Below are 20,983 nucleotides of genomic sequence, written 5' to 3'. Positions count from 1 at the left end.
GAGTTGTTCTTTACTTTCTGGATTTTTATCTTCAGTGTGAAATTGTGGAAAGGGAAGAGAAACATTGTAGAACATAACATTGTTTTACAAGATTTACCCAAGGGTGTTGCAAAAAGCCTTGTTGGAATATTCCTTTGATCATGTTGCTCTGGCATCTTTTTTGCGTATTGACTTAACTGATGAAGAAAAGCTATTTTTCCTGTTCTTTCCCGTAACTTAGTAGGATTGACAAGTCCTGAAAAGCAGCTCATACTGCTATCCAAAATTCAAAATTGTCAGAAATGAGAGTGGATATTGACATTTGGGCTAAGGCTGAGCTTTTCTGCAGATATGCATTCAGATTGTGTATCCTTCTGAGCAAGTACTTCATTCCAGAGAATATCTGGGGAAGGGAGAAGGGAGGAGAGGAGACACTTCTTGAATCTGAATACAGGTCATCGTTGAAGTGAGAATGATGACTGATTTCTGCTGTGTTGAATAGGATATTGATGTGCTTCATTTTCTTCCCTTTTCATCTGCTTTTGCAGTTACATGAAAATCTCAGTTGGAATCCATTTTACTTACTAAGGTTAATGATCTGGCTAATTTGACATAGCATTATTTACAAAGTATAAGCACAGTAAGAAGCCTCAAGATTTCAGCATCAGTGTACGGTTATCTCTTCCAATGATTCCTTCTGTTCCATTTGCTGTTTCTTGGGTCAGTGAATCCAGGGATGGGCTGTGCTGCGGGGGAGCTTGAAGCAATACTGCAGCATTTCTGCCAGTCACAGACATGGAGAAGGCAATTGGAAACCGAATGGCTTGGGCAGGGTTTTAAAAGTAAAACTTAACGCAAAATTTGTAATCTGAAATTCTGTTATCTTTGCTCGGTCAGCCTGTTATTTATGTTAATTGTATTCTCCATTAATATGTCTTTGTCTTTGAAGGGTTACTTTAAGAGATTTTACTATCAAAAAATGGTTTTGTTTTGTTTGTTTTTTTGAAGGTGGGGACATGTTTGTCCCTTTAAAGAGTGAACTGGATGAATTGCAAGAGGAGGTGGCAAGGAGAGCGCATGAACAAGAACTACGTAGAAAAAGAGAAAAGGAAATGGAGGCAGCAATGGGCTTTAATCCCCGTCCCAGCAGGTTCATGGATCTAGATGAACTTCAGAATCAGGGTAACTTTCTGAACGCAAAATATACATTTTGCAAGATGGTAGTGCTGAAGTTTTTTGAACTTAATTTCTTACTGTAAGTCTCTCTCTTCACCCTCCATTACAATTTTCTACCTTCAGTTAGTGAAAAACCATTGATTTCAAACCTGTAGGACACAAAAAAACCCCACCTTGTTTGGCATTTTGACCAAACTCCTCCTTAAATGAGACAACAAAGTAATGCAGAGGTGGCTTTAATATATTTGCACCTTTCCATTTTTATGTGGTGATAAACTTACTACACTTACTAGTAAAAAACTTACTACACTTACTAGTATCAATACCTAGATTTTGCTACAAGGCTTCAACCAACATCTTGGAATGAGCAGGGATGTTTGTACCTTTCAGATGCCTCAGGTCCACCCACAGCATAGCTTGTCCATTTAGGCCACTGTTTCGTTTCTGGTAGCATCACTGCCCTAAGCAATTCTGCTTGTTCCTGCCCTTGTACTTTCCGCTCTTTCCCCTGCCCAGCTATGCAGCCACAGCACAGGGGTGGGAACAAGTACGGTGGCTTAACATTAGCAGACTGCTTGACTGCCTGGAAGGCTTGCTTGTACACAGAACTCCAGAACACTTGTGACTCATTTTCCCCTCAAGTAAACTGCTAAATTCATGCAAAGAAAGCTAACTTTAGTATACTGGCCTTGATTTTGAAACTGTATGTGCCGCTTGATTAACTGGCTGCTCTAACAACTTTCTTCTCTCTGCAGTACTTGCTTTTCATGTGAGTTCTTCGGGGTTTATAGTATGTGTTTGCATCTGTGCACGAGGGTGTTGGGGAACAGGCCAGGCCATAGCATCCATTATGCAAGTTGCGAAAACATAACTTTTTGTTGGCCAGTGAAGATACTCATATTTTCTGCCACAATGGCAGAGGCATTCTATTAAAAAACCCCACCCCTCAACAAAACAAAAAGTCAAGTTTTATTTTCTGTTTTCCCCTGCCCCATTTGAATGTGTACATTTTGGTGCATAACTTGCATAATGCCTAATAGGTGAGACCAGATGGTTTTGGCATTTCCTCCTCTCAGAACTGGATGTTGTGATGCCAGGACACAGTGTTTCATCTTTCTCTTTTGTGTCCAAGTATGATTTATGATTCTCTTCTCCAACACTTTTCTAAATTGTTGCAAAAAGAATTCTTGACCATTGTCCCTTTCTTCTCGGCTTCTTGCACATGTTTTTCCTCCTAAAGCTGCAAGACTGGTGGGTTTTCATATTCCATATGTCTCTTCCAGCAGTTAAGTGTATGCACTGAACACACATTTTTAGAAGTATTTCATGCAGGCATTTACACTCACACTCAAGCCTGAGTTTCTGTTCCCCAGACATCTCAGTTGTTGCAGTTTGTTTCCATTTTGTATAGAAGTAATTGGATATCTGAAAAGAGGCAGATGATTTTTGGCAGGGGACGAGGAAAGCCCTGACCCGCTACATTTATTTTACGGATATATTTTGGTTTAGATTTAAGTCTAAATTTAGATCAACTTGACCGAAGCAATCTGAACTGACTCTGTGATATGTCTAGACCATCTTTTTGTACTGATTTAGACTACTGAAAATATGTCAGTACAACTCTCTCAAGTAAACAACGTTTGAGGAAAAAATCAGGTTCACGTTGTTTTACTGTGTGAATGTCAAGCATATCAGGGTGCTCAGTTTTACTTCTGCTTGGGGAAGGTTAGGTGGTACGGCCTGGGATATGTGCAGCCTCTGCGAGACTCCATATGTGGAAGAATTTGGCAATCACGAATGGGATGAGGGTAAGTGAGGGTTCTGCAATGAATGAAACCAAAATGAAGGGTGCTGCCCATTGCAGGGAGGAGTGATGGCTTTGAGAAGTCGATGCAGGAGGCAGACTCAATCTTTGAAGAGTCGCTGAATCAGGAGCAGAAGGGGGATTGTGCTGCAGCTTTGGCTCTCTGTAACGAAGCTATATGTAAGTAACTCTAACCGCCTGAGCTATTGCGCTTTTGAGAGTTTACTAATATCACAGAAAAAAGTCTGAAACATTGAATCATTAAATGGTCAGGTAGTAACATGGGGATCCAGCTGGTCTTTAAGAACATGCAGGGAGATAAATCCTTCCTTTTTTTTCAAGCATTCCCTTTTGGGGGTCTTAGTCTTATTCCTTTTCATCTGTTTTTGGTTTTGTTTTTTTCATGTTTGCATCTGTTTTTGTTGTTCTCTCCAGTGCTATGGCAGTAACAGCACTAGGGTACTGATGTGCCCTTTTCGGTGCAAAGTGGTGGATTTTGGCAAGCATGTGGTAGGTAACTCCCCTACCACTTGGTCCTCAAGTTATGATTTTTCCCAGTCCTCAGACCAAATTACAAAGGGCACTAAGCTCTCCTTTCTTATGGAGGGTGTAGCATAGGAAGAAAATGGTAGCCCACTCTTGAGTCATCTGGATTAACAGAAATGAGCTATGTTGTACCTGACTTTCATGAAGAAAAAAGCATTAGGACATTAAGTGCTTAAATGCATTGTGACCTTTGAGAATGTGTGCTATGTGATTTCATTTTATTTTTGGTCTTTTTGCATTATGGCTGGCTGTCTCACCCCATGCTCCTCTCTGTCTGTGTAGAATGGCTGCAGACAGAGTGGGTAGCTCCTGTGCATTTGCATTTAGAAATTGGCTCATATGGACTGCAGACTAAGGGGCGCAGCATACGGCTGTTGATAGCTCTGTTAGCTTCCATTCCAGCAAGGTATATGTGTGCTGAATCTCAGATCCCAGCTGGGTATTCCTGCACATAAAGGGAGTCCCAGGTATGGAGGAGACAGGAGAAGGGTAGATGACAGAATGAAGCATCAGTGTGCTGGGGTGGAAAGAGCCTGTGTGAAGGGGATGAGAAGTTGGGCTAAACACGGGTAATTTTTTTTTTTTACTTTATTTTGGTTTAGTTCCAATTAATGTGTTTGGACACTTGGCTAAGCTGAATGTGCATTAATGGAAACAATAGCATCTTTGTGAAGTCTTCTGTGGCAGTAGTTGCATGGTCCATGTTTTATGTTCTTGCTGCATCTTTTTTTTTTTTCTTTTTCAATTTTATTCCTTTTTTCTGTTTGTTTTCTGCTATGTTTTCTTTTGCATTTTAGCTAAACTAAGACTTGCCATGCATGATGCCAGCGCTAGCACTCACAGCAGAGCCCTAGTCGATAAGAAGCTGCAGATCAGTATCCGAAAAGCCCGGAGCCTCCAGGATCGCATGCAGCACCAACAGCCATCGCAGCCGCTGCCGCCGCCAGCCTGCCACCCACCACAGGGCGGCACCATGGCCCAGTCTACAAGGTAGTCCAAGTATATCACCTAGACCCAGATCTGAGCTGCATCTATGAGCAGTGCAGTCTGGAAAGAAATAGCAAAAGATATATTCCCCTGGCTAGTCCAAATCCTACAGTGTTATTTCCTATTCCGTTCTTCTTTAGGTTAAATCCTATTATAAGATGGTCAACTACCCCCTCCCCCTCCCTTCTTTTTTTTCCCCCCCAGTCTTTATAGCTCCATGTGCATGTATTCAAAATCTGGTCTGTGACAGAGAATTGTAGCAGTCAGTGCCTGGCAGCATTGATAGTTTATGCACTAAGGGAAAGAATACAGTAAACAATGACCTGGCTGAAAAGTGAGTGTGTGTTAGGATGAAATGTGCAAGTGTTTACAATCAGGAGCAGTTTCAGGAGTCTGTCAGTAAAAGACTGTACTACAGTAAAAATCTTGCTGTAGTTGCTTTTATGTTGAGAACAGCAACTAGCGTGTTTTAGTGCTCTGTAGTTTGAAAAGTGTCAACTACACTGATCTTTTCTTTCTAGTCCACTTCTCTAGTGGTGCACTGGTACAACTCTTGGATCCAGATCCTGACCCAGTCACCTTGACTGTTCTCCCTGATGCTATATTATTCTTCATTTTCTTTCTGTGCTTCACAGCATCCTGTAGCCTGGCTTAGCAGCCTCTTCAGTGTCTCTTCATGATTCTTTCTTCCATACTGACTTTAACTGTAGCATAATTAACTCTTTGCTGTAACTGATCCTTTCTTCCTACCTTCTTTAGCATGCAGCTCAATCCTTATTTCTTCCCATGCCATTCCCTCCTAGCACTAGACTATCCCTATCGAATTTCTAGGCTCTTTCTTGAACTGCTACTTTTCTTTTCTCTCCCCTTTCTTACATGTTGTATTATCACAAACTTAGACGAAATCTCAAATGGGAATCCTTTTTCTTTTCCTTTTTTTAAAATGCCACATACAGCTATATCCTAAAACTCAGTTAATTTGCACACCTGCCAGGCTATAGTTCATAATGTTCTTTTCTTCTCCTGCAGTAGCTGAATTATATGTAATGAGGGCTGATCTTTTTGTCAATCAGAAGTCCATTATATCCTCTTTTACAGGGGAAATGCAGAGCCCCAATTATGCATTTTGGCACATTCGAAGAAAATGAAAGAAACTTTCTGAACTAATTTTGTTAATGCTGAACTTGCTCACTGCTGCTCTGTGAAAAGAACATTACTTTTGCCAAAAGTTATATCTAATCAAATGCTAATATTGCAGCCACTGTAAAGAATCTATTCATAGCCAGAGTTCTGTACTCTTGCTTTGGTATCAATAACATTGTAGACAGTGCAAAGTTTGCAATTGCTCACAGACAGGGTCATTCTGCGACACACATCAACTAGGTCTTCATGATAACTTTCATTCTATGCATCTGAAGGAGGAAACAAAGCAATGATGTTACAGTTTCCTTAAGTTCTCTGTTGGAGCTGTTTGTAACCTGTCACTTTCTCACAGGCACATGGACTTGGTACTGATTTTTCTGTCTGCATATTAAAATGCTAACTAAATGCAGAAGAATGCCAAGGACACGTATGACCCAAGGATATAATGGTATTGCATTGGTACATAAAAGAGTACAAATTATTTTTCAGAAGTATACTTAGAATACAAATTACTACAAAATAATACTTATATATTTAGATTGAACTTTATTTAATGTCTTGGATAAATATCTCAAAGATTAGAATACAAAGGTGATATGAGAGAGATTTCAATCTGTTCCTTCCATTTGTCAAGTCATTCTTCATGAATTTTTCTGGAAAGAGGCTACCCTGTAGAAAAATTGTCAGTTCATGTTCAGATTATGAACATGTCCAAAGTTATTTTCAAAAATAGCTAAAGTGTTAATGTTGGAAACAGTTGTTTTGTTTTATATAAATGCTATTTTTACTATTCTTACAGTTATCCCTACCCACATGCTGTCTGCTGGTTCAAGTGCCTCAGGTGCTGTACAAGAATACTTTTATGTAGAACCGAACTGTAGCAAAATACTCTCAAAAATATGCAATGGATTCAGTAGATCAGATATAGTAGGAAGTTGGGGTTAGAAGCCAAGGACTAACATGTATGTATCTACTGAATTAATGCAAAGTCTTCATCAGAATACAGGTAGCAAAGAAAAGTGTGTTGACATATATGTCACCTAGTGCAAGTTCTGCACCCTAGGGATAAATGTAAGCAATGACTACTGCTAATCATTTACCCTTCTGTGTGTTTTAGTGAACAGACTGGCCCGCTCCAAGTACTGCTGAGCCAGGAGGTACCACTGGAACCCAACAAAGAAGTGGAACTTGGGTCCAGTTCTTTCTTCCACCCATCTGCTTCCTGCCATGAATTGCACTCATCATTATATCCAGAGTCTTCCTCCTTGCCCCCTTCTGAAAGCAATCCATCCAACAGGATCTCTCCAAACTTCCAGTCTGCTTCTGCTGATTTTCATGACCAAGTTCCCTCTTTTCACTATAGGCAGGGTTTGGCGGAAAGGTCTGCAAGAACTGAGAATGATGCCCACCGTAGTGTGGAATTTGCTGACACCACAGCCACAGGGCCAAAAGACTATAGGGAATGCTGCAGTAGCAGCAAGTTAGAAGAGGTTCATAACATAATGCCTGCTCTCACACCTCAGTACAAATACAAGGCTAACACGGTAAACTTTGGGTCTTTGCCTACACTGTTTCCCTGTCCACATCTACCACAAGCAGCATCTCCTGAACAAGACAGCCAGCACAGTCTTTGTTCCAAACTTGCAAGCTCTCCAGTGCGGCCCAGCATTGATCATTTAGGGACCTATCATGCAATGACCCCTGCAACTTCATCCCCTACACAGCAGTGCTCCTTGGATCCTTTGCAGAAAACAAATAAGTCCTCCAGAGCAAACAGCCATGAGATCTTATTATCCTCACAGGATGAATATGGCACAGCAGAAGGTTGCAAATCTGAGGCTTTTAGTACAAAGGGACATGTTCGCTCCTTGGCAGAGCAGTTTCAGAAAATGCATGCAGTCTCCCAGAGAAAAGGTACTCATGAAAAAGGCTGGATTGCTGCAGTGTGTCAGGAGGAGAAGTCTCCAAAGTTAACACAAAAATCTTTCATCAGCTCTTCATCCTCTGGTTACAGACAGCTAATCCATCAAAACCAAGAGAACAAAAAACAGTCTTCTGAAAAATTACACTCAACTGTGGATATTAGGGATGGGGTAGCTTCTTTGGAGGGTTTTAGTGCCCAACATGTTGCTTCTAAGAGTATTTGTTCTCACAGTGAAGAGCTGTGTAGAAGAGGTGGACAGAATATAGCAGACCCTGCACCCTACCTGGAAAGGCACTGTCATGATGGAGGAATGAAACAGGTGGATGATGGAGCTACTAGTAGCATGGTTGCCTCTATGCCTGTGGACCGTTGGGTGGATAATGTTACTAGGTATTACAGTTCTCAGAAGGCTAATAAGAATACTGAATGGCTTCCTGTACCTGGGAGGAGTCCACCCCTTTCTGATCAGAGAGCAGTTGGAGATGACTTGAGCAGGATCCCAGTACATCTGCACCCACAGTGGAATCAAGACACAGAACAGGAGCTCTCAGAACTGGAATCCCTCTATCAGACTAGTCTGCAGGCATCTCAGGCCATTAGGCCTTTCTTGGGAAGACAGGACAGTGCTAGGTATCCATTTGACCAATCAGGTAAGAATGATGCAGCTGTTTTTCTTGGTTGACCTGCCTATGTACTGCAATGTAGGTGAAGGTACATTTTCCAGTTGACTTAGCTAAATGGGCATGAATTTGTGCACAGATGCAGAAAGATTCAGGTTGTGGACTCTGAAAACATTCTAACTATATAGGTATAGAAGCAGTGGGACAGCACTGCCTGGGGAGGCTGCAGAGTAGCTGTTGATCTTGGCAAAGAGAGCGCAACATCTGTTAAGGGTAACATAGAAATAATGGATCTTGTTTTCAATTAGGGAACTAGCTGCTTAGGTCAGGCTGCTGAATTTTGCTGTTTGAAAGTCCTACATCACCTCTGGAATGTATTCATCTGTTTCTATGCCTGAAGTTAATGTTCTCCACACTTGTGAATGTCAACTGATTGTATTTGAGAATTTAGTCTATACCTGCTTGAGGGGAATAACTTTTAAAAGTGTTTCCAGATCTATGAGAGTTGAACTTGTGTTTTGCTAAGGACTACCTGCTTGAAGTTCTGGAAAATTACTTGTGAAAGCAGCACTGCGGGTACATGATCTGTACTAAGATTCTCGAGACCTTGTGGATTAGTTGGTGCCAGAAGAAAACAAACAGATTTTGCTGTTGGTGAGAAATCCAGCTGTTGCCAGAGACATTGCATTAGAGTCTGATGACAGCTGTCGGATTCCACTTAAGCTGATCTAATCTCCTGCCTGCAATATAGCAAACTTGATTCTCTGCTTAGCACAAGTGAAGCAAATTTCTTTATAATCCACATTATAGCGTTAGAGCTATGAATTTTCTGGTTAAATACAAAGCAGCCTGAAATTTGATGGGTACCAAAGGGATAGAGAGAGATGTGAGATATATTGCAATACATGCATGACAGGTTTTCCCCTGCTCTGCACCCATGGAGGTGGAGCCTCCCTCATTCCTGACAAGTCAAGCCTGGCTGTGACCAGAGTGAGTACTGCAGTAGACTCTTGAACAGGTGTTTATTCAACAGCCTGAGTTTTCTATGAAGCTCTTTCATCTTGCAGTCCACTGGCAGACCAGGTGACACATCCGAAGGTGGCCATTTCCCATTTGTTGTCCTTTGGTTTTCTTTCAGAGTTAGGCAAGGTCTGACCTCACAACCTTGCAGACAGTCTCTTTCATGGGCTTGAATCAGAAGGTCTTATGTGTTCCTATTTAGCTTACTGATTTTGAAAGCTCTTTCTGGAATTCTAACAGGATAAAGCAACTGCTTTAGTGTTAGGTAGAGCTTCAGAGTTCTGTCATCAAACGCCCTGTTTCTTATGCTGACACTTTTCTTGCCTATATTCCCACTACATATATGAGGGATATGAGATACGGATATTCTTCTGAAGTTTGTCTCTGAGATCTTTACTTCTGGTTTGCTGTGAGTTTCAGATGTTCCGTCGTAAGTTCTGCAAATTCTATATAAAAACAAAAAGTTTAAACCAGTGCATCTACTCTGATGAACTGGATGAAAATCACCTGAGTGGGTCTAGGACAGCTCTTTCTCACTTTTAATTTGGATTACCAATTCATTTGCAAATGCTGTTTAAACTTTCTGCCCCATATCAACTGGTTTTGTCAGACCTTTGCATTCAGAATCATGGTGAAAATGCCTCTGTTTCATTACTGGAACTTTACAACGGAGATTAAAGCAAAGACCTGATCCTCCAAATGCCACCTCAATGCAGAAAATGTGTTGTTATCAGCACATCACCTTTCTTCCTTTATAGAGAGGTTGCCTGTGACCATTTTTGAGGCCATTGATCTGCCTGTGTATTCCATGAGGAACTGTAGAATTATAACGGGTTCATGGGGATTGCATTGAAGTGAAGTAACTGTAGCAATCCTAATTAAACATAACACTTCATTGAGCCAGCGTAACAAATGGGTGTCAAACTGTAGCATTGCGTGGGAACGGGCAGGTGAATGTGTGGGGAGCTTAAAGCTGCAGAGTCTTGTGTTTAACCCAAGTAACTTCAGGTAACTTGCTCCTGGTAGTTGTTTTTTTGTCCCTATAGGTCCCCTTAACTACCTCGCCTCTGTATCAAACAACTTTTGGTGTGCAGTTAAATCATTTAACTCTTAAATAGTCAAATTAACTGCTCCCAAGAAGCCTTCAAAAGGGCAAGAGAGGCAGGCATGAGTATCCTGATAGACTATCTCCCCTTGAAATGTTGGAATTGGCTTATGTTCAAAGGATCTCTGATAACTTCTCATTCTGTGTGTATAGTTTGTCTATTTGTGCCAGAGTCAGACCTGAGATAGTCAGAAATGTGCCATAACATGCAATCAAGCAAACTTAACCATAGCATTTTCCTTCCCAGTCTCTGTGAACCTGAATGTGAGGAAGCTGCATGGTACAGCTGGCATGGGTCTCTCGAAAACCCCAACAGCAGAGATCGAGCGCAGCCTGTGTGGATCCGCTGTCTCTTCTGTCTCCAAGGTGACAGACATGTAGTTCCTTAAGATGTGCTAGAGGTGGGGAAGGGCTTGGCCTGTGCAAGTGAAAGAATTTGCAATGGGAGAAGTGGAATATATTATGAAAAAGGAGTCATTAATACTAATGTTAGAGAGAATTTCAAATGCAGTCTATCTGAGGATTAATTAGCTAAAAAATGTGTGACTCATGCTACATATGCCTTGCATGCAGTCAATTTATCTAAATCCTGACTTGGAGGAACATATATCTGAAAACTTTAAGATCTGTTTTCTTTGAACACATTGACATGGGCTGCCTTGCATCATAACTTATAACTGCTTCTTGATGTTGATACACAAAATGGATATTATGGAGAGCCTTTTCTGAAATGTGTGATATTGTCTGCAGGTCACGTATACCAGAGAACATAACAGGGAACCAGAAGAGGAGGAAATGTACAGTGCAGAGAATTTCCGTCGCATTGCTCGTAGTCTCAGTGGGACAGTTATCTCAAACAGAGAAGAGACCTTGGTCTCTTCTCACAGTTTTGTAAGTAGAATGATGTGCAGCTTTCCAAAGAGCCATCATCTCTGTGTAGGGTTGCTGTTTTCTCTGTCTGCATTTAGTGGTTAACAAACAAGACAGCAGACAGCTGAATAATAACCTATGATGAAAGCTTGTCTTTGAATTTTTGTTCTCTTCTTGGAAGAAGAATGAACTTTTATTTAAGTAACAAAGCCATCTTCAGGAGTCATTGCAGATTAATACCTGCTGCAGCTGGTAAGCATGTGAGCTGATACTACTTGCCAGTATACAAAGACATCTAGTATAAACATTTTTTTTCAGTTGACTTAGGGTATTTTCGAGGAAGCTTCTAATATACCTGTAATTTTAAAAGGACACCACTAACCATGTGAAAGTTTTCTGCTCTCTTGTGGGTATATTCAGCCAGTAGCATTTTTAGAGAGTAAAAGTAAGCATAAAGGGGAGACAATTCAAGACTTGGCATAACATGCAGCCAGTTACATACAGGAAATAACTAAAAATAGGGAGGTTGATTTTTTTCCTTTGTTATCTCTGTTAAGTAGTTCTAGACGCAAGTTAATACTGCAAATGAGGAAAACAGTAACAGATTATTGTTGGTGTTCAGCAATTTAGATAATATGAAGGTGTGGCTTGGATTTAATTTTTTTTGCAAACTGTGGTTAAGTTTTTGATTTGAAACCAACCGCATAATAAGTGTAGGAGAGTCTCAGTTGTAAAATCGGTTCTCTAGACTGGTTGGTCTGATTCTACCGTTCTGCTGTGTACCGTAAGGTAAGAATATGTCGACTTCTGAATGTTCGCTTCTCGGCATGCTTTAGCTGAGGGCTTTAACGCATACCTGGAGGTGCTGGCAGAAGCACTTAAAAAACTCTAGCTGTCCAAGATCCCCCTCTCTGTTGAAGGTTTTTATCCCCACAAGAGAAGCAGCTGATAGGATGGCTCTCTGTTACCACTCTTAAAGTTAGTCAGTGGGTTTGAGTCTGCAACAGGTTAATCTGTTCATAGTCTGGAATCAGAGCTTCCAGTAAAGCCTGCTAGAAAATAGGAAGGAAGGAAGGATCAGCAATACCCTTTTTCATTTTATGGGTTGTGTAGCATGGCAATTCCAATGCTGACTGGCCTGCCATCCTTCTGTGATCTCAGTTTGCAAACCAAACCTCCATGAATGGTTTATTTTGGCTTTTTCTCCGTGGTATATTTCCAGTCAGTTGATCCTCCTTAGTAGCCTACCACTGCTGCAAGAGCCTTACTGGATTGATGCAGTTTTTATTTGTATTTCTTTTTCACATACAGATGCATGGTTTTGTTCTGGTGACTCATCCCTTTCCTTGGATCAGTACCATCTTTGCTTGATTCAACCCAACTCTGTGTTTACTCATCATGTTATGTTCTTTTCTTCTCCTTTCTCATTTTATAAAAGGAAGCACCAAATATGAGGAAAATGCCAGTGGACACCAGCCACCGTTCTTCCAGCTCCACTTCCCTTCCTTTCCCCTATGATCCTCCTGTGTTTCCCTTTGATCCCCAGCACAACCCAAACCAGGTGCAGCACGTACCCCATGATGTACTGGTGCCCAGCATGGTGGGCAAGGCACGTAAACTGTCAGGTAATCACAGGACTTTTCATCCTCCATCGTGATCAGAAATATTGGTGAAATACAAGTCTTCAGATCTTGTCTTTCATAATGATGTTTCACCATCTGCCTGAATTCCTCCAGAAATCTGGAAGGACAAATCACGTTGGTGTTTTTGGGGTTTTTTTTTTAATTTCTCTGCCCTTTGGAGTTGTTCTGTGATTCTGTGCTAAGTGGACATAACAAAAGGGAATAGTCTAGTGGAAACATTACGTTGACTTCATAAAAAATCATATTCACATTTTGTGAGGTATTTGCTTTCATGTAAAAGTAGCAGTGAGACCCACCACCTTGTTCTTATGTATGAGAGTACTTCCACAAGCTACTCGTTCCAGCAAATCACACATGTAACTGTGCCAATAGACATAACTAATTCCTGCATGAGAATTATTTTCCCTGATAGCCATCAAAACCAGTTTGATCTATCAGCCTAGAAGTATTTTATTGGGCTCCTTGATGACCCAAAGACTGTTAAAGAAATCTGAAGTCTGTGACAGCAGCTGTGATAGGTTAAGTAGGAAACGCAATGAGGAAAGTGAATGCTAGAAAGGATACAGCTAGCTTTTATTCAGAATTCCATGTCAACCAGTAACTAGATGTACTACTGATTTTGTTTTTCTCCTGTCACCTGTTGGCTACAGCTGAAAGTTCCGAGAAGATGAAACAAAAAAATATTAACTAAGCAAACCCTGTTTTTTCTCCCCCACCTCCCGCAGGAGATCAGAAGAACATCATCCAGAAACTTTTGGTTGTGCCTGACAGGGGTGAAGCTTTCCAAAGTGAAGACTACCCAGGTGTGGCACTGAGCTATGGGAGTCTTCCTTGTGCACCCAAAGGCACCCTCTCCCAGGGACAAAAGTCTCTTGTTAATCCGCATTTAGGAGGTGGAGCATCAAGTGTGTTCAGCCAACGGCCGGAGACGAGCTACCCTGCCAGGCAAACAGCCACATTACCAGATAAACGAACAATGCTCTGGGGGAAACATGTTGGCCAGCCAGGCAAGAGTTTACAGCAAGGCTTCCTCCAGCAGCCTTTGCAACATCAAATGCATGAATCTTATGCCATCGGTTGCAGGCTACCAGCCAGCACAGACTACAGCACTTTAAGAATACCACACGAGCCTTCTTGGGATCCCGGTGCCTCTCAAGGTTGTCCTGTGCCCCCTTCTTGTGTTAAGGCCCCGGGTCCAAGGAGAGTTGATATGCCTCCAGAAGAAGACTGGCGACAGAACAGCTACACCCCTCAGCCTGGCAGAAGGCAGATGTTGCCAATGCATGTGATGGATGGGACTTTTTCTTCTGCTCCGGAGGCACACAGAAGTACGCTGGCTCGAGCAGCAGCAGCTACTGGCACCATGCAGAATAATGGCTGGTGAGACCCCGTCTACGCCACGTGCCCTAATAAACCACTCTGTGAACAGACTATAGCTGTTGCCAGAGCATGGATTACATCGAGACAGCAAACTCTTTCAATCAATATCTGTGCCAGTTTTGTCTTAAAATGTAGCTATACAGTATGTGGACACTAATTGCACTGTGTTTCATTTCTGACACTACTGAACTGCTGTCTGGATGGGGAATCTTAGGTATTCTAGTCCTGGCCTCTCCTAGCAAAAAAGTGCTATAGGAATGGTAAGCTTCAGGGGCGCTGGTTTACGGGTAAGTTCAAAAGTATGCGCATGTTTTGAAGGAAGACGGCCACTAACAAAAGGATATTTTTAAGGACTCTTTCATGAAATGTAGCTTTGGTAAATTCTTCACATTAAAAAAAAAAACCCCACAATCCTTTTGTTTTCTTCTCCTTCCTCTCCTGTTCCTTCCTAGGGGAAAAAAAACAGACCCACTTCCAGGTTCCAGTAAAGTAAGTAAAGTTAGTAAAGCAAACCCAGTTTTCAGTGTGCTGAGATCTCGGGCAGAGATCACAGCTGTAGTTGCTGCTGAGGAAGTGGCAGGGAGACATTGTTCATCACTAAACCAGAATTTTCCCCACTTCCTTGAGTCAAACTAACAATGCTTCAAACAGAAAAGACTGTTAATGCTGCACGCTTAATTACACCAATGTAAACACAGAATAAGTTTTAACTATTTTGGTGTCAAACATACTTGCTTTTGTAAGTATTTTTCAAATAAATCTATGAAAATAGTTCTATTTACCTGTCTGTGTATGAGCTTTTTTTGCTATTTGGCTTTACTCATCAGTTGGCCTGAAACTGCTTATTTTTTTTCTTATACATTAAGAAACATGAGTAAATTGTTTATTCTAGTTCATTAATAAAAGTTTTTGTAATAAATATTTAGATTGGAGGACATGTCTAATTTTGTCCCTGGATTTGATGTGTTTCATCACTACTGTGCTTAACTTTCCCCTTATAGTGGACAGTAATTAACAGTGTCCTTTGAAAAGTATTTTGAGACTTCTTTGGAAGGAGAACTACAGAATCTGTGCAAGATGGTAGGTGTATGCAGGCAGTACTCTTACACATCAAGGTAATTAGAAATTACTGGTGTGGTGAGAAGTGTCATTTTAATAAGAGCTGCACTCCTGCTCTTGCAAACGCTGTCAGGTGCGGTGGTTGTGAGTGTTTAAAAATGCGGAGGGTTCCCTTACGCGCTTGTACGGCGAGCGGCAGCGCAGCTGCGGTGCCCCCGGCCCAGCCGGCCGGTGGGAGGCCTCTGCTGCACGTGCTGCGTGGTGACCTGCTCTCGCTCTTGAGGGCCTTCCTTTTGATTTCATGTTCTGCACCTTCGTGCTTGATGGAGTTTCATCAGGTTTTGCTGTTTAGTCTGAGATTGAGTCTCATTCGTTTTATTAAATGTCATTTCTCCAGTTTCTTGTTTCTAAGTAATTGCTATTACATGTTGCTGTTACAATCTAATGTAGCTGCGTCGTGCTAAATTGTGTTTTCTGTTTGGGATTGTGTTGCACGCTTCCTCGTACATAACTGCCCTCGCTAGCTGTGGTTACCAGAACAAAGCACTCTCGTTTTCCACCCCTCCGCTCCAGAAAAGCCCTGCTGACTTTCGACTCTTCCGCATAATGGTTTTGCCAATTTAATAACATGAAACTTTCAACAGTGTTGATTTTTTACTAATTTTCAAAATATAAAACAACGGAGTATTATTTTACTGAAACAACTATTTGATTAAGGTTTCCCAGCAGATGCAGAATTGTTAGTCTCTCTGGCGGCACATGAACATGCCATAGCCAACTGCTAAGTTTCTAGCTGTAGAAATTACGATTTTTAGGAAGCAACTGCAATGCAGAGGTGGATATTCAGACAGAAACATTCCTGTTACAGTTCTTTCTCCCTCTTACTCCTGTTGGTAGAACAGTACTACTGGAGTAGGGGGAATCTTGGCAGAAGCAGCCCCTGTTTGTTTTCCAGCTTTCTGTTACCTTCAGCAGTAGGAGAAAGTTACTGTAGCCCCAGGATGTAAATGACATGGATAAGTATTTGACACTTTGCTGGACTACAACTCTAAAAAGTTCAGGTTGCAGAGTGAGGCTTAAGTAGTCTTGAACTCAATTATCTAAAAAAGTAAATTGCCAAAATGAAGTACAAAGTCAGCTCTTCAAGAATCAGTGTTTGAAAATGTGCATGCTTAGATTTACTTTTTATTTTTTTATTTCCTATCAGGAAGGAGGAAGTACACTTCCATAAAGCTCTGCAGAATAATCCTCAGCTGATGCAACTCACTTTAATCAGTGGTATCCAGTTTTTCTTCATAAAGAAAACTCTTGCTTTTATTGCATCATCATAGGTCTATCTGCCAGGTTTCAAAACCAATTTGTAAATGTCCTGTGTATATAAATTACTTACTATGAAATTAATTCAGCCAGAGGCCTGAAAAGGAAAAGTTGGGACATAACCTCTGAAATATCTCCATACTAACGGTATGTTAGTATATCAGAATAGAAACAAACTGAAGTAGACTCAGCAATATATTTAACATGGGAGAGAATGTGAAGATGGAAACATACCTTTAATTCATCTGTAGCTTGTGCCTGCAAGTCTTAGTGAGGTTAGTAAGTTAATATTTACCTTGTAATTCATTTGACTAACTGCTAACTTGTCTCTTTGATGGTATTTTTTGGTTATTTAAACCCTAGAAAAATCAACCATGCCTTAGTTTAATAGCTCATTAAAGTTCACTGTTGCCTATAAGAAGGGTGAGGAGGGAGCTTCCATAAGGAATTCAGCAGCTATTTTGGAACAGTCTTCTTAGAGTTTATAAAGTTTGTAAATTTTGCAACATAACCAGGGCTTTCTTTGTAAATATCTGTCACTGGCCGCAGAGTAGGTTGATGGATGGAATTAAGAGAAGTGAAACCCCCACACGCTCAAATTTAGGTTTTAAAATAATTTAATTTATTCTCTTAAAAATAAAATTCTTAAAATTCTTATTCCCTATATTTGTATTATCTCTCACTGTGTTTGTAATATGCGTTTAGACCCAGCTGTGTAGGAGGCAAAAGAGCAGTAATAATAAAAGGAAGAACGACTTGGTGTTCTAGCAGTAGCAAATCTGTGTAAGTATAATCCTTCTGTGTATGGAAGAGGAACTACCTAGCACCTTCTCTTGAAGGCAACAGAATTTGTGCATGGTGTTTATGGAAATCGTACTCGGACATGCTGAGCAGCAGATTTGTTCAAATGGAACCCAAATGGAGCATGTGCTGGGGTGTACAGCACTAGAGTTAACCAAAACGTACTCCGCTTTAGGGAAGTGAGCTACAAAAGCGCAAGGTAAGTGCCTGATCCTTCCTAAACAAAGGCTGCTACACCCACCTTAAAATGTGGGGAATTTGGGAAGAGAGAAGGAACTGTTTTACTACTGTTTTCCATGATTGCTGACACTGCTGAAATGGGCTTACCAGTGATGGTTGGGGTGGCACGTATCAGGTGTAGGCAGGGTTGCAGGTAAGTGGCAGTCATGCAGGTTTTGCATCTCAAGTCAGTCAGGGAGAGCGACAGGGTAGGGGTGGGGGGAGAAGAGAAGGAAAGCAAAAGATGAGGGAGAGGGTGGATTGGAATAGGAAGGAACCAGACAAATAGGTGAAGAAGACAAGCTGAAAGAAAATGTGTGCATTACATCTCTTAAAATGTGTCTGTTTTTCCAAAGAACATGTGGTAATTGGTCTATCTGAATTTTCTTTCCTTTTTTTAATGGATAGATTCCTGTGCAGAGAGGGTCCTCAGTACCTGGCTGCTGCAGAAGCTTTTGAGAAGGGAAGATTGACGGGTGTAGAGAGTAGGTGATGTTCTTTATAGGAATCTTTAATAATGTTCATGCCACAGTAAATGAAGCTGCAGAAACACCTGGCTACTGCTGCTATATGTATAAATAGACATTGAGCAAACAGTGTAGGTTAAGTTAGTGTTTATGCCAGCTGGGGCAAAGATAAAAACGTGCTTGGGTTTTACAAATACCTCACTTAAGTTAGATGCGTTCTGGAGTCTGCTATGGGTGGCAAAAAGCAAAAGGATGAGATTTTTATCTGTCTCTGCTTGCTACATCTAGCATTTTATCACTGCATAGTACAGAACCTTTTCAAGTCTAGTTAAATATCTGTAATACTCCTTTTGTGCTAGTTCTTCCACCATTACTGTCTATCACTGGTGGAGTCATCTATAAAGCTTCAGAAAATGTTTTGGAAAGTAATTGCAGCAGTAGTGCAAGAGGACAAAAAAAATTAATCTAATATGATTTTTCTATTTGCATTATTCTTCTAGTTCATTGAAGGAGTGTTTTTATCCTTTAAAACAACAAAAAAACCCAACTTGGAAATGTTTTTAAGATTGCTATTTGATTAAGGGAAAAATACCAATTAAGACCCGCTACACAGTCACTTCAGAACACTGAATATGTTTGTTAGCATATTTATGGAAGCAGATGCAGATACATAGAATACTTTGGGTTGGAAGGAACCTTCACAGGTCATCTAGTCCAACCCCCCAAATGGATGAGTTCAGCTGAAGAAACAAACTTCCTTATTGGCATCAATAGAATTGTTTTAGTATTTATTCTTGAGTGAGTAAGCACTGAATATACTCACAAATAAGAAGATCCAATGTGTCAAACCTAACTTACATTAGGTTTATTGAAGGAGCGTTATCCTGAGTTTGGGATGGCCCTGTCCCAGATGATTCACCAGTGAATCATAGGCTTGAGAAGCTTGATATGTGTGTGTGTGTATATATCACTAATCAAAATAATATTACATATGAATACATGAGAAAAGTGAGTACAATGAAGCAGCACTTTATTAATAAATCCATGAATAATTTCATATTGTTAAATTTTAGCTTAACATTTTTACTGTTTGGGCAAAGTGATTTTCTTGGCAGTCTAGGGTTATCTATCATTCCAGGTTTTTTAATTGACAATTTATATCAGTTAATTATTATGTGACTCAGTTGAGGAAGTTCCAAGCATAGAACTCCTGCAAAATACCAAAAAAAAAACCCCCAAAAAAAAAAAAAAAAAAAAAAAAAAAAAAAAAAAAAAAAACCAAAAAAACAAAAAACAAACAAACAAAAAAAACCAAACAAACAAAAGAAAAAAACCCCTGAACTATTCAAGATCGTCTTAGGTAGCTTAAAGCACATTAAAGCATGAGCATGTTAACATGCAATACCTATGTGAAGAGTAAATGGTAGGTTTGATTTACAAATCAAATTGATTTGATTACTAACCTTGAATTACTTGGCTGGAATGCTGCACATATGCATTCATTAGTTGAATTAGCCTTATTTCCACTTCTCTTGTCTGACAAGGTGTTTTTTATATATATATGTGTGTGTGTGTATATATAAAATTGTATAACCTACTATCATAACTTATATGCGATTTGAAAAATCTCTGGGTTCTGTTTGCTATGGAGCTACATATTTTGTTGCTTGAAAATAATTTGCTTTCAGATTCTGGTAGTTCCACTACAGCATACTAAACTTCAGCTTTTTGTAAATGTTCAGACTGACTTCTTTAGGTATAAAATGTGTCAATCAAATGCAAGTTAACATTCTACCATTGTCAGCTACAAGTTTTTAGAAATCAGGCACGTATTTTTAAGTACCTTTGAGAAGAAATAGCTGATTGTTCATGACCCTATGTATTAGTTATTCCAAATTGGATGAAATAATGCATAAATAAATTTTCCATTTGCTTTGATAGTCCAGTTAGTTTCTCCAGATAGATGAAAAAACCCCCTCAGTTGATGTTAAAGAGCCATTTCAGTGCTATAAACTTGTTTTGGTTGATTCCCTGTAGAAGCATAAAAGAAGCTATTCAATATAGCAGATACAACAGTCAGGTGTTATGACACCTTACTCATCTGAAGAGGGAGAGGAAGGTATGTGTGTGGGATTCTCAACTGATTTTTCACAATAAACTACTGCTTTGAACACAAGGATGTAATTCATATGAAGAGCTGAGATGGTACAGACTAGAAAAACAAATTTATAACATCTTCTCGTAGTTCATGGCGGGGGGGGGCAAGCCTACATCTCTCCAGTGGTTTTATAATTTTCTAGTTGCATATATAGTTACTGGGACACAATACATAGTAGAAAAGCTTTTAGATCCTTATGTGGGTTTATTTTGGGATATCCTTTTCTGCATGAATTAACCTATTAGTCATGACCTCAGGTTTGCCCAGTTATGAGGGTTGTTTTTTGTTCAACCCTTTCTTAAGCTATCTGGTCCCAATGGAACAGTTAATTCTTATTAAATAAAAAAATACTTGATGGTGTTTGGTCTCAGTAACTTGATAAAAGGATGCAGAGAGGTAGGTTGAAGGTGTAGTTGCACTTTTGCCGTGCGGTAACAATGGCCGGATGGGTCTATGAGGAAAAAAAGTGCATGTACTCTTCAGCAACTGAGTTGTCAGGTCTCTGCTTTTTGTGGGTTTGTTCCTCCCCCAGTTTCCTTTAAAATTGCATAATGGGATTTGTCTGATCTGTAGGACATCATGGTCATGAATCAACATGCTTCATCAAAGTTTAAAAAAAAAAAAAAATTACAGTTTTGCATCATCGTTCCTGTTATAGAGCAACAAGATTGCTGTTTTTTAATAAGGTCCTGTATATAAACCTGCTTACCTTGAATACTTTGTCAGTTAAGTCTCTTGCTTGTGGAGGCTCTGAGAAAACTAGAG

The 20,983-nt window shown here is 40.3% G+C and overlaps 1 protein-coding gene across 1 annotated transcript in view; it reads left to right on the top strand.

The window, feature by feature from the left end:
• USP54 (ubiquitin specific peptidase 54) overlaps window positions 1–14,201 on the top strand; it is a 51,425-nt gene extending 37,224 nt beyond the window's left edge. Inside the window, exons 15-22 of the mRNA XM_010288910.1 lie at window positions 988–1,161; window positions 3,020–3,139; window positions 4,303–4,495; window positions 6,753–8,209; window positions 10,552–10,670; window positions 11,055–11,195; window positions 12,613–12,799; window positions 13,543–14,201. Of these exons, the coding sequence (XP_010287212.1) occupies window positions 988–1,161; window positions 3,020–3,139; window positions 4,303–4,495; window positions 6,753–8,209; window positions 10,552–10,670; window positions 11,055–11,195; window positions 12,613–12,799; window positions 13,543–14,201 (3,050 nt within the window). The remainder of the gene's footprint in view (window positions 1–987; window positions 1,162–3,019; window positions 3,140–4,302; window positions 4,496–6,752; window positions 8,210–10,551; window positions 10,671–11,054; window positions 11,196–12,612; window positions 12,800–13,542) is intronic.
• Window positions 14,202–20,983: the final 6,782 nt, after the last annotated feature.

Source organism: Phaethon lepturus, unplaced genomic scaffold (assembly GCF_000687285.1).
Source record: "Phaethon lepturus isolate BGI_N335 unplaced genomic scaffold, ASM68728v1 scaffold416, whole genome shotgun sequence".
Classification (NCBI taxonomy): domain Eukaryota; kingdom Metazoa; phylum Chordata; class Aves; order Phaethontiformes; family Phaethontidae; genus Phaethon; species Phaethon lepturus.
This window is presented reverse-complemented; position numbering and strand designations above follow the sequence as displayed.